The 12,648-nt window shown below is 43.0% G+C and overlaps 1 protein-coding gene across 1 annotated transcript in view; it reads left to right on the forward strand.

Moving 5' to 3' along the window:
• The window catches only part of wnk2 (WNK lysine deficient protein kinase 2), an 83,947-nt gene that overhangs the window by 53,926 nt on the left and 17,373 nt on the right, over nucleotides 1–12,648 (forward strand). The window contains exons 15-23 of the mRNA XM_036559261.1: nucleotides 5,774–5,814; nucleotides 6,699–6,861; nucleotides 6,988–7,104; nucleotides 7,212–7,382; nucleotides 7,950–8,001; nucleotides 8,421–8,627; nucleotides 9,441–10,264; nucleotides 12,375–12,432; nucleotides 12,575–12,642. Coding sequence (XP_036415154.1) covers nucleotides 5,774–5,814; nucleotides 6,699–6,861; nucleotides 6,988–7,104; nucleotides 7,212–7,382; nucleotides 7,950–8,001; nucleotides 8,421–8,627; nucleotides 9,441–10,264; nucleotides 12,375–12,432; nucleotides 12,575–12,642 — 1,701 coding nt within the window. The remainder of the gene's footprint in view (nucleotides 1–5,773; nucleotides 5,815–6,698; nucleotides 6,862–6,987; nucleotides 7,105–7,211; nucleotides 7,383–7,949; nucleotides 8,002–8,420; nucleotides 8,628–9,440; nucleotides 10,265–12,374; nucleotides 12,433–12,574; nucleotides 12,643–12,648) is intronic.

Genomic DNA, 12,648 nt, shown 5'->3' on the forward strand with positions numbered 1-12,648 from the left:
ACTTGGGTGGGAGCGAGCTGAATGTGAAATTTCTAACCTAATGCAATGAAGGTGAAGATGCGGCTCAAAATAAGGGGCGATGGAGCGCTGCTCAGCTCCATCAAGCCTGATGTTAGCACATGGATGTAATGTTAGTTAGCATGGCTGAAGAGTTGCCCCCAAAAACTCTTAATTAAGCATGTAGATGTGTGTAACGTGTGCAGAGAAAACATTATATGTAGTAAAAATAAGACCTATTAAAAGAGACAAACAGTTAACTAATGATGGAGTTTTTAATGGTTAACTAATGGTGGAGTTTTGAAACGGGGACGAAGAGTTTCAGAGTGACACCACCCGCCGAGATGGGAGGCATCCGAAGCAGAAGACTCGTCTCAGGAAGCTGGAGACACAAGTACGGAGCTTCTTCCACTTCTTCTTTGTTCCAGTTGTGGTGGAATCTGTAGTACCTACAGACAGAGAGAGAACGAGGAGAACGTCAGTTCAGAGCACTGGACAGTTTGGACAAAGAACATCATGAAATCTCAAGAGGAACTGAGTGACTCACCATCAGGGCAGGCAGGAACCTCCAGGTCTTCGTTATTCTCCACCTCAGAGTCCTCAGAGGCTTCAAACACCTGGAAGACACATCACAGTTCAGTTATGTTACGTCAGTAATGCAAAATACGAGACTGAGCGTTACATTAAGAGGAAATACAGGGTTCAGTCTGTTTACCTGAACAGCAGGGATGGAGCTCGACGAGCTCGACGAATCAGACCAACCTTCCAGAGGGTTTTGGAAGCTGAAGATCTCAGAGCACTCGTCATCACTCAGATCACTCGAATAAAGAGATCCACTAAATTCTAGGGCCAGTACCTCGAATTCTGATGGACTCCGTTCACTGAGGACGGTGCTGCAGACCACTTGCATCTCAGGCTCCCCCTGTGGTGTTTCCTCAAGGGCGTCAGTGTCTGGGGACAAGCTTGCTGCGTCACAGAAGGCCATGATGTAGTCACCAAATGCAACCTGGATGGTTTCAGCGAGGTAGCTGATGGACCTCTGGTCGACACAAGGTATTTCCAGTATCCAGCGCTTGTTCAAAAGGTCTTCAAGCACTGCACTGACGATATAAGAGATGGCATCGTTCTCGTTACGCAAGAGCCGCCCATCAGGTGCCTCAAAGGGGTCTTGTATCTGGGCCAGGATCTCCACGTCCTCCATCAAATCATCCACCAGACGCTCATAAAGTAAAAGCTTGGGGACTCGAAAATGAAATGTAGACTCCAGCCATCTGACCAGCTCCTCAGCTGTGGTCAGGAAGAATCAGCGAATCTTGGAGTCTTTAGGACCCTCGAGCGAGCACGTGCAAGAGGACACGTTCTCCACATGGGACTGACCCTCCTCATGTTCGTGCCCAGGCTGTTCCTTAATAGGGGAGAATCCAAACATATACAGAGAGAAAAGTCATTATTAATTTTCTGTATAATAAAAGAACAAATATCTTTACAGAAGCTACAAGAATGAAGAATTGACCGTCCGCGCGCTCTTTTATAGCCAGGCTCTTTTATGATGCAGTCGCTGCCCAAAGGCCCCGCCCACAGGCGTCACCATGGTAACAACATGCGGCGCAGTCAAAACATTTGAGCATAGTTTTTTGTGATTCAAACGAATAATTTACCTGACAGGCCGTACAGAAATCTGACACATGGCAAATATATGGGTTTCAAATATATGACATATATTATCATATGGATGGACAAACTTCTGTTTGTCACATATGGACTTATATGCGACATAAATGCCAATTTATTTGAAATTTGAACTTCAAATATAAGGCATATATCAACATATACATACACATATGTGTAACACAATATATGATATAATTCATAAATGGAAGACACATATTACCTATATGCTTCATGATGTGTTTTACTGCCTAATGAAGGTAAAGTTTGTATAATAGCTACATTATTAAACTTAAAAAACATGCACCTTGTATGCTATGCAATAATATATGTATATAAAATATATATATATATATATATATATATATATATATATATATATATATATATATGTATATGTAAGATATCTAGCTGTAGCAACAAAATCAGATTGATTATATAGTATTTATCTGCCCTAATAGGGGAGATAATCCAAACATGTTCAAAACAAAAAGGAAAGTCAGTATTAATTTTCTGTATAATAAGAGAACAAATCTTTCCAGATGCTATAAGACTCAGTGCGGTTCATATATTCCTCTACGTTTAGAACTCAATCCAACACGTGAGGACGCGAAAAAAGTAGAGCAGAGTAGCAGGTAGTTTGTTGTTGACACCGTCAATTTCCATTCGCTCTGGGTTCTGCTTCGGTGCCGGTGTTGTGCCGAATTCCGACTCCCCGGCAGAATCCGACTCCGCTTCACGTAAAAGAATTTTGGCAGTATTATTTTGACACCTGCTGAAATTATTCTCCTCATCTAATCTCAGCACTGCAAATTTTACAGAATTTTACTGGGGGGAGTAGAATTTTGTACTCCCCTCTGATCTCAGCACAGTCAGAATTTCCCCTTCCCCTTCAGAGTCACGATCCCTTTGACAAGGGACCTCGGGCGCGCGCGTTCACCGAACAACGCCAAGCAACGGTGGAACTACGGAAAGCAAAACGGTTTAACAGAAGATTAAACGGCCGCGTGTTTTCACCCAGTTCACCCAAGATAACACGGCATAACTGAGACTCCGTGATAAATACTATTTTCAGATCGAGTAAATAAAAGTACTGATAAATACTTTGTACTGCTCGTCGCCGATTGGGTGAATACAGCTGCTGTCAGTGTTGTGCATGAACGCGGTCAGTAAACACAATGTTCGTGTTTTTCTGAACGCTGAACTGAACGAATCACTTTACAAGTAATGAAAGTAAGCGCGAGCGAGAGGGAAGACCGCTCGTGTTTCACGGCAAGCTGCACGAGCACAGCCAGGCACGTCTGGCGCTGGCGGTAGAGACGTAACTGCAGAAGTCGGTTTCTTTGAGCGTGAGAAACACAGAGGTGTGGACTCGGATGGCAAACACGCACGTTTTCATGCAAACTGTGCCCACCTGGTCTGAAAAAACAAGTCCGGATGTCAGGCAGAATTTAAAACGACACACTGAGTTGAAACGTCGAAGCAGTCTTGTGGAATACAGGCGACTTAATAATGAGCACAATAGATCATTAACGACTGCAGTGAAACACCCGCAAAGTTTGCCCACCCAGGTGAAGCTCACAGCGTTCTGTAAAGGACCTGCCGCCCTCCTTTCCCAACAAGTGGACCAGCTTGTACTGGACTAGCCACAGTGTGGGAGATGAGTAAGGTCGAAAAGCCATCCTTCATCAAATTGGTGACCGGTTTGCGGCCATCCAGACGTCAAGAGAGCAGGTAGCCTACAGAAAATGTTTAATGGTGCATTCAGTGAGAGTATTACTGACTTAAAGGCTGTGGTAGAGAATAATTCATTTAGTTTATGAGTAGCAGTGATTTTGGGCTGGTGATGGATGGGTAGAAAGAGGTTCTATTGAAAAAGAATGGCGGCCTATTTATTGAGGAAAAAAAATGAACGTGAACTAGTTCATTTTTGGAACTGTGAACTTAGTTCAGTTTTTTTTAATGAACTACAAATGTGAACTAGTTCATTTTCATTAGTGTGAACTGAACTTTGAACTGGTTCATTTTCATTAGTGTGAACTGAACTTTGAACTAGTTCATTTTCATTAGTGTGAACTGAACTTTGAACTGGTTCATTTTCATTAGTGTGAATTGAACTTTAAACTGGTTCATTTTCATTAGTGTGAACTGAACTTTGAACTGGTTCATTTTCATTAGTGTGAATTGAACTTTAAACTAGTTCATTTTCATTAGTGTGAACTGAACTTTGAACTAGTTCAGTTTCATTAGTGTGAACTGGTACAACACTGGCTGCCGTACAAACCTTTTTTGAACCGTTTTCGCTTTCCGTAGCTCCAGTGTTGTTTTCGGTTCAGTGAATGCTCGCACGAGGACCTGATCTGTCAAAGAGAACATGAATTTGAGGAGGAACTGAATTGGACACAACACATTATCCTGGAGTAATATTTTTTACTAAAAGTGTGTTTTAGGCCAAAACTTTATTATAAAACTATCACAAAACAATGCCTCAGGTTTCAAGCAACGCATATATAACCGTTTTGTGTAATAACTGAACGGGATGTAATTTTTGGAGCCATTAAATACTTCAGACGTCTGGTTCCTATAATGGTGAACAATTTTGACTTGATAAATTTCTCTAGAAAGGCGCATTTCACACCAAACCACTTTGAATGATTAAGTAATTTTGCAAATTCGGTGGAGTTCCCCTTTAAAGTCAACATTAACTGAAGTGAATGTTGTTGTTTTTTATCACTTTTGCACCCTGAATTAATATTGAAACAGCACTGAAAGTTTAACAGGTTCAGCAGAACAACAACAGAACACAGAGTAAAATATTAATGTTTAAATGATACTAAACCCGAGTGTTATATTAAACATCCACCAAAGCTTTAACGAGAAATATGATATGAATATGATAAAACACGGCTTAAAAACAGGTGATCAGATCTGAGAACTGTGTGGGCGTGGCTAATGAGCAGCTTGATCGACAGCTCTCTGTCCAACACTCCTAGCCTGCTCTGCCCCACATACAGAACTAACATCATTATCCAGCTTTTATGGACCAAAACGTTCGAGACAGACGTGCAGACGGGTCTACGAACAAACAGATGGATGGAGAATGAAAGAACAGATGAACAAACAGTGTTCATGGATAAACGAATGAACGAGTGACAGGCAGCTACAGACAGGTTGTCTATCTTGCTAGCTTTTGGTTATGTTGGATTAGCTTTAGCTCATTAAGTGTCTCTGATTCTGAACAGAGAACTCGTAGAGAGGAGGATTTGTACTCTGTATTGTCTTCTGTGTTTCTCAAACGCTAGAGGGCGCTCCCGAGCGAGTCCAAAATGAATGGGTTAAGATGGAGCATTTGAGCAAAATCAAAGTTTCTAAATGTTTAAACATTTTTAATGTAAAAGAATACAATCATTTCCTGAACACAGCATAAAACATTTTAACACTGCTGTTATATTTTTAAGAGCTTTTAAACTCGAGTTATTGGAGTTTAAAACGGCGCCTCATGTACGTTCATGACGTCTGTGAGCGCGAACAGCCAGTGAGCTGCTCGCTCGCCAACCAATCAGCACTCAGTAGCAGTAATGTTAGTCCTGTTGCCCAAAACCCGTTTGCTGTAGAAAAAAGGAAACATACAGGTGAGTTTTCTTTGCTTTTTTAGTGAAACACATCCTTCTACTTTCTAATTAAAGGAAGGTTCTGGGCGAGAGATTAGAAACTATTTTAACTTTTTGTTTTTAGCCGTTGAGCTCCATTTACTCCCATTTATTGAGCACTCGCTCACGGGCGCCCTCTGGAGTTTTGCAGTCCTGTTTTGATATAACGGAGGAAATAGGAAGAGGCCAGACTCCTCATTGGTCAGGGGAATGCTTACCCAAGATTAGGACCACTCGGTTTACATCAAGAGAAGATCTGGTGAAATATATCGGCCATTTATTGGTCATCGGGACATTATGCAGAGGGTTTACTTAGTACTTGTTTACTGTTTGCCTGCAAGAACAAGGTTAACCTGATTAGAAAGAAAACACAAATTTAGGTTCACTGTGTCTTTAACTAGTTTGTGTTCACTGTTTAATTCTGGGCTGTCAGTGATCTCTGTGTTTGTGTTTTGCAGGAGCCAATACCCATGCCACTTCCCAGCTATACATGTGACGGGTAGGCTGCTGAACCACTGTTTTTTCTTGCAGAACCTCTGTTCACTTAAAGCCTGGGGTCTGTCTCACGAAGCCTGTCACAGGGTTCCTGCTTCAGAAACCTCGCAAACGCAGCTGCGGTTAATTCGTTTTACGATGACAGTTAACTCTTCCCGGTTCAGATACTCAGACTGCGAATAATCCTATTGTGTGCGCACATGAAAGTGTGATGGAGAACAGCCGATCACGTGAAACATGAGGAGGAGTCGATGGGCTTCAAAGCAGTCTGTGCCTCCATGCGATTGCTTATTGGACTAATAACAGCTTTATATTCTTCATATCGATGTAGTGTTTATTTGTTTCCTTCACTGAAATGTGTTGTTTGTCCCCGTGAACGTCATACAGACAAAAAAGTGACGTGAAAAGGACCGGAGGGGTCCACCTCCATCAGAAGGGCGACACCTGATTGGTCTGAAGATTGTCCCAGAGCTGTTTAAGACCTTAAATCCCAAACTTTAACCCTGGTGCATAGGTTGCCATGGTGATGTAGCTTGATAAAAAGTGATCCTCCAGGATTAGATTGAACCGAGCTTAAAGTTAACTGGCAAAGCAAGACGTCCTGCTTCGTGAGACAGACCCCCGATATCTCCATTTTCACTCTGTTTGTTACACCGTTTGAAATGCCAACTGTCCTTTACGTTGAAAGAACATTTAATGAAGAAGGAAACGACACAAGTTTGGAGAAGCAAACTGTTGGTTTACATTACCAGCTGCTGAAAATGTTCTACGAAGCTCCTGTTCAGGAGTTTTTCTAATGAAAACAGTGCAATGTTTTTGAACGAGATGCACAGAAGTGCTGCCTTCTGAACAGAGTTAATGTGTTCACCTTCTCCTGTGGGTGTCCAGTGTAAACTCAGATGCCGCCTCAGGTAAAGAGATGAGCGACAGCTATGAGGGCACCACCAGCGGAGGGAAAGGCGACGGGAAACCCAGGAAACACCACCGCAAGTCCGCCCGCACCCGTTCACGGCAGGAGAAGACCAACAAACCCAAGCTCAGCATGCTCAATGTGAGAGTCACTGTGTGTTTTGTTTCCGATTTTGCTCTCTGGTTTTGTGCATCCCAAAAACTCTTTCCCTTCTCTGTCTGTCTGTCCGCCTGTCTTACTGTCTGTCTCTCCCTCTCATGTTATTAGGTCTGTGATACAGGTGATAAAATGGTGGAATGCCAGCTGGAGACCCATAATCACAAAATGGTGACCTTCAAGTTCGATTTGGATGGAGACGCTCCTGAGGAAATTGCCACTTACATGGTCAGCACAGCACATCAGATGGCCACGGATGTCATTTGAGACATTTTTAGCTTCATTCTTGTACTAAAGTGAGTATATAACCTACGTTTATCCTCATGTGCCCCCAGGTGGAGAACGGCTTCATCCTGCCCGTAGAGAAGGAGATCTTCATCGACCAGCTGAAGGACATTGTGGATAAAGCGGAGGACATGCTGAACGAGGAGGTGGAGGGTGAGAGACCAGCTGCCCTGAGGGACACTCCACTTCAGGGACAGGCTCCTGGCGGAGTGGCGGATGAGGTGAGGAAAAATCCTGCAATATGAGTGGATTGAAATCTAATATGTGCGAGAGAAAGACGTTATTAATTAGTATTAGTATTAATCAGTAATATTATCAGGGTTTAACGATGCGAAAGAAGCCAATCGCTCAAATCAGAGCGAGAGCAAAATGCAACAAAGTACATACGCGACAGGTAGCAGTGAAAGACTATCACAAGATTCACTGCAAAGGAAATGGTTAGTGTCACCCAATCTCAACACATTTAACCATCAGCAGGCACTAAAAGAAACTGTTTAGCGCCTCCATGTGGCCAAGTTTTAAAATGCAGGCTTTTTTCCCAATTTGGTCATATCCACTAGCTAGGACTCCCACACTCACACGGCACTACCAGCACTGAGAGGGAGAATGCAGATTTCTAACGAAGCCAAATTAGGCCAATAGGCTAAAGGGTTTTTGAGCATCCCTATTTTCTATGATAATGATGATCCCATGGATTCCTTAATAAGATCTACTTTGATATAAGCAAAAATGACAGCATCTTGCCCTAAAACCAACCAGTCTCTTATTGTTTGTCTGTTGTTTTCTAGGGAGCAAGAGGACAGAGAGATGGAGCACCGCAGCCAGTCTATCAGCAGAACGGTACTCGCTAATTCTCTCACTGGCTGCCTTTTTTATGAATCTGTATATAAAGGTTTATTGCTGATGACCGTTCTTTTCAAATGAAGTCCAAATGAAGTGTCTGATCCCATTGGGAGTAAATATACTTGTATAAACATTCTTGATTGATTCTCAGCAGTGCACGGTAGATACCATGAAAACAGAAATTCTATTTTAAAGACGTTTTGATGGGTTTGGGCTGGACTGAAAATCCTTTCTTGAGTTTAATAACAAGTTTATGGCCCTTTAAGACACTGTTCAGTAAAGTCTTGTGGGTGATATTACAGAATCCTGTCTGCACAGCAAGAAAAACAGTCCTGTGAAAATCACCACAATGATTTAGAAAGCTGAACTCAGATCTGTGCTGGTTTATCAGGAGGACTTTGTTTTGCTCTTTTCAGTGCTTCACACTGGAAAGAGGTGGTTCATCATCTGCCCGGTGGACGAGCCTCCTGTGGTCAGTCAGGATGCATCCTCAGAGGTAGCGACAGCTGTGCAGACGGCCCTTACCAGCGCACTGACTGATGGGACTGCTCCTGGACAGCCTGCTGAGAGTACCTCAGCTCAACCACTAGAGGGCAGCACCCCGTCAGCTTCTGTTTCTATAGGTAGTGAATCTGTAATGTTATCATTCACATCAACGTTCTCCCCATTTCCGGCAGGTAGAGAAGAAAAAGTCTTTTTTTTTTGTCTGATAGAAACAGTCATTATTTTGACATAGTAAGTAATTATTCTGACATAGAAAAATAGATAATTATTCTGTTCTGTCAATATTTTAAGAAAATAAGTACTTAAAATAAGTGATTATTCTGTTATGTTTAGTTAATATTTTGAGTAAGTAATTATTCTGTTGTTTAGTTAATATTTTGAGTAAATAAGTCATTATTTTGTTATGTTTAGTTAATATTTTCAGAAAATAAGTAATTATTCGGTTATGCGACGTCAACATTTTGAGAAAAGTAGTAATTATTTTAAAAAAGTAAGTTATTTATTATGAGATACTAAGTCATTATTTTGAGATATTGAGCCAGTATTTAGAGAAAATAAGTTTTTAAATGTACATAGTGTTATTATTATGAGATGCTGAGGAAATATTTTTGAGAAAATAGGTCATGATATTGACATTAATTCAGTATCACAAGACACTGTCATTATTTCAACTTTGTTTAACTGACATTAAGATTCTATGTCCGAATTTTGAAAGAAACCAAAAAATTGTAGACAATTTTTTCTGCTCTATCTGGCAGGAAAGAACTTCCAACCTCGGTGAAAAGACTTTTGTGCTCTTAATTCATCATGTTGTCAATTTAACAATCCACATTTAACTTATCCAATAACCATAGACTGTTACTGATGGTGATGCTCATAAATTAATTCTAATTGTTTATTTTATTTGGAACATTCTCTTCATTGTCACTCAGATTCAGAAGGCTATGCCACGGCGCCCCCGTCTGGCGACAGCGATGCTCATGGATTCTGCAGCCCACTCTCTCTGACCACCACAGACCCCCTGTCCCTGGCTCCACTCTCTCCAGTGCCCCCTGCTCCCCTCACTGCCGCTCTGTCAGTCTCCCATCCAGAAGACACCGCTAGCTCAACCGCAGCCCAGCTTAGAGTCCAGTCTGCCACGGCTCTGCGCAGCTCTCTGACTGTGGATGAGCCTTCAAGCGTGAAACTCGGGTCACTCTCGCCGATCCATGCTGCCCAGCAGGGGGCAGATCTCGCCTGTGCAGCATCAGTAGCAGACAGTATGCCCTGCTGCCCGCTAATTATGCCGCTAGCACTGGATGTTAACGCAGGCATTCAGCAGCCCTCTCCGCTGACCCCTCCGCTCCCGCCGGAGGCCCCATCAGCGCGGGAGCAGCTGCAGTCCATCTCAGAGCGCGGCCAGCACCCTGTCGTGCTGCAGCAGCCTTTCTCTGCTGTGGGCGGAGCTAAGGCCCCCTCACTGCCTCAGAGCCCCGCACCCTCACAACACCCGCACGCTCCAAACGAGTCGGATGGCGAGGGTCGGGGAAGGGTGGGGTTCGTGGACAGCACCATAAAGACGTTGGACGAGAAGCTGAGGAACCTGCTGTATCAGGAATACGCGCCCATGTACCCGTCGGGCAGTGCGGCCGAAACGCCCGGTTCAGGGACAGAGTATATCCAGTCCCCGCCCGGACCGGAGAGCGCCACGGGGGAGTCGGGGACCAGCACCCCCAGCCTCATCGGAGAGGGGCTGATCAGGGCAGGAGAACAGCTGGTAAGCTAAAGTACTTTACATTAACAGGAGCCTTTTCTGTTATTTATTCTGCTCTTCTCCTTGATGTTGTCACGTTTATTTTAAAACATGTGTCCTTTTTTATTTTTTGTGTAATAAATGACCTTTTTATACAAGCAGTACATGAACGAAGTGTTAAGAGTTAGCACTTAGAGTTGTCAAACAATTAAAACGATTAATCGCAATTATTCGCAGAACTTTTGTAGTTAGTTGTGATTAATCGCCTTTGTCTTGTTTGCTAAAACCATAGGAGCTTCATCACAATGAATGTGTGAGTGCAGAACCTGAGCATGAACATCAAAGTGAACGAAGTGTCATCGGTTTTCATTAGTTTGCTGCTGGTTAATTTGTCCATAGTGTTACATCCTCAAATGTCTATGGGTAAATTAAGGCCATGCAGAAAAGTATGTCAACGGCAACCTACTGCCAGACCAAGACACCACAAACTACAAATAACAGACCAATTATCAGCATTTATTTATTTGAACTTGTGTTAAAGGCATCATCTTGTATAAAAAAAGTACTTAGCCGGTAAGTCTAGCTTTAAACTGCTCAAGTGCATTTACATTTACATTTATGGCATTTGGCAGACGCTCTTACCAAGAGCAACTTAGAGTTTGATCATTTTATACACAGTTAGGTAAAGGTAGTGTTAAGGCCTCAGCATACCAAATTCTCGAGGGTTGTGCGAAGCCGAAAGCGCCTTTGCGAGCTTACAAGCCTGCATACTTCCTGCGGTTTCGTGTTGCCTGTCGCGGATGCTCCACGTGACGCTATGACAATTTATGATAAGTTTAATGACTGCGAACACGATTCGTTCACAGTTCTAACTGTGGCGACGTTTGAGTTCAGAATACTGCCACCATTTAAGGTGGAACGGGAAAATTAAAACAAGAAACTGGTGAACAGAAAGCCAGCTTCAGCCTCGTCCTCTTGTGAACCTAAATAACATGACCTATATGTTTTGGTGCTTAGTGCTAGTTAGTACTACTGAATAACAGATCTTACATTTAGGAGATATTCACTGTTTATTTAACAAATGCACGTTTCACAGTGAAATATTAGTGTATCTGACAAAGTCAAAGCTCCTCAAAGTTGTCCATCTTTGTTTTAATGCACGTCTCTTTTTTTACTGGCTATTCAGACCACCCAGCTGCCATATGCGCGATACGGCGAGCGAAGCCTCTGCGCCATGTCTGTGGTGGTTTGTTTCCTCCGCAATTACGTCATATTGTTCGCTGAAGCCAGGCGAACTTCGTCTCCGCAGGAAGTATGCTGAGGCCTTCAGGAGTCTTGCCCAAGGACTCTTATTGGTATAGTGTAGGGTTCTTATCCAGGCAGGGGTTTGAACCCCAGCCTACAGTGTAGAAGGCAGAGCCAGAGGTGCTACCCACTACACTACACCAACCAATAGTTACAAACTAGAAACCAACAAGATGGCTAAACTTATCCAACACAGAACAAAACTACAGTGTTAAACCTGCCTCCCGATCGCAAAACCAGGAGAAAACACTATATGAAAGAAAATGGGACCCTCACCCCCTCACTTACAAAGAGGAGGGTTAGAAGTGTTTAGACAAATTCGTACAAACAGGCTCACACATTCATTCACAAACAAATCCTCAGGTGGTTGGTCTGGTCAGGTGGAGGCTGATGGCACAGGTGACCACTGGAACAGCCCTCCCCTTCTGTCGCTGGAGCGCCACCTGCTCTACCCAATCAGAGCCTTCCAGATGTTAACCCTATGGGAAAAAGTGATAAACGAGAAAGAGAGAGCACAAAACACTACATTCCCCCAGGACCTTAACAGTAGTTCCCTCGTGAGCATTGTCCAGTGTAGTCTGCTGAAGGTGCTGAAGGTGCTTAAAAGCTGTATTTGAACAAGAGCGCTACTATCAGAGCAGCATAGAGTCCTGCAGCTGGGCTTTGGCCTGCACTACTACAGATGGGTCAAAGGTACAAACCTGGACAATGTGTTAATGGCGTTTTACAAAATTGTGCTATTAGTAATTTAATGCTTTAACTTTGACAACATTAGTAAAGAATAATAACAGAATAACAAGCCTGTCTTCTGCTTCTGTCTCCATCGCAGCCACAGATTCCAGAGAGAGTGGACAGTCTGAGTGCGCTCAGTGACTCCGCTGTTGGAGGTACGACAGATCATTTTTGCTCATCCTACAGCTTCATGTTTCAGCTAGAACAGTGCACTTTCCATGAAGATACTGAGAGACTGAAGACATTTACTGAACATAATACTGTTTATGTGATACTCAAAAATAGATCTCTCTGCAGTCACAGTGACGAAGAAACATGCGATGCCTCACTCCACATCCTGCTCTGGCTCCAGGAGTCGCTTTAAGGTATCT

Source organism: Colossoma macropomum, unplaced genomic scaffold (genome assembly GCF_904425465.1).
Source record: "Colossoma macropomum unplaced genomic scaffold, Colossoma_macropomum, whole genome shotgun sequence".
Lineage (NCBI taxonomy): Eukaryota > Metazoa > Chordata > Actinopteri > Characiformes > Serrasalmidae > Colossoma > Colossoma macropomum.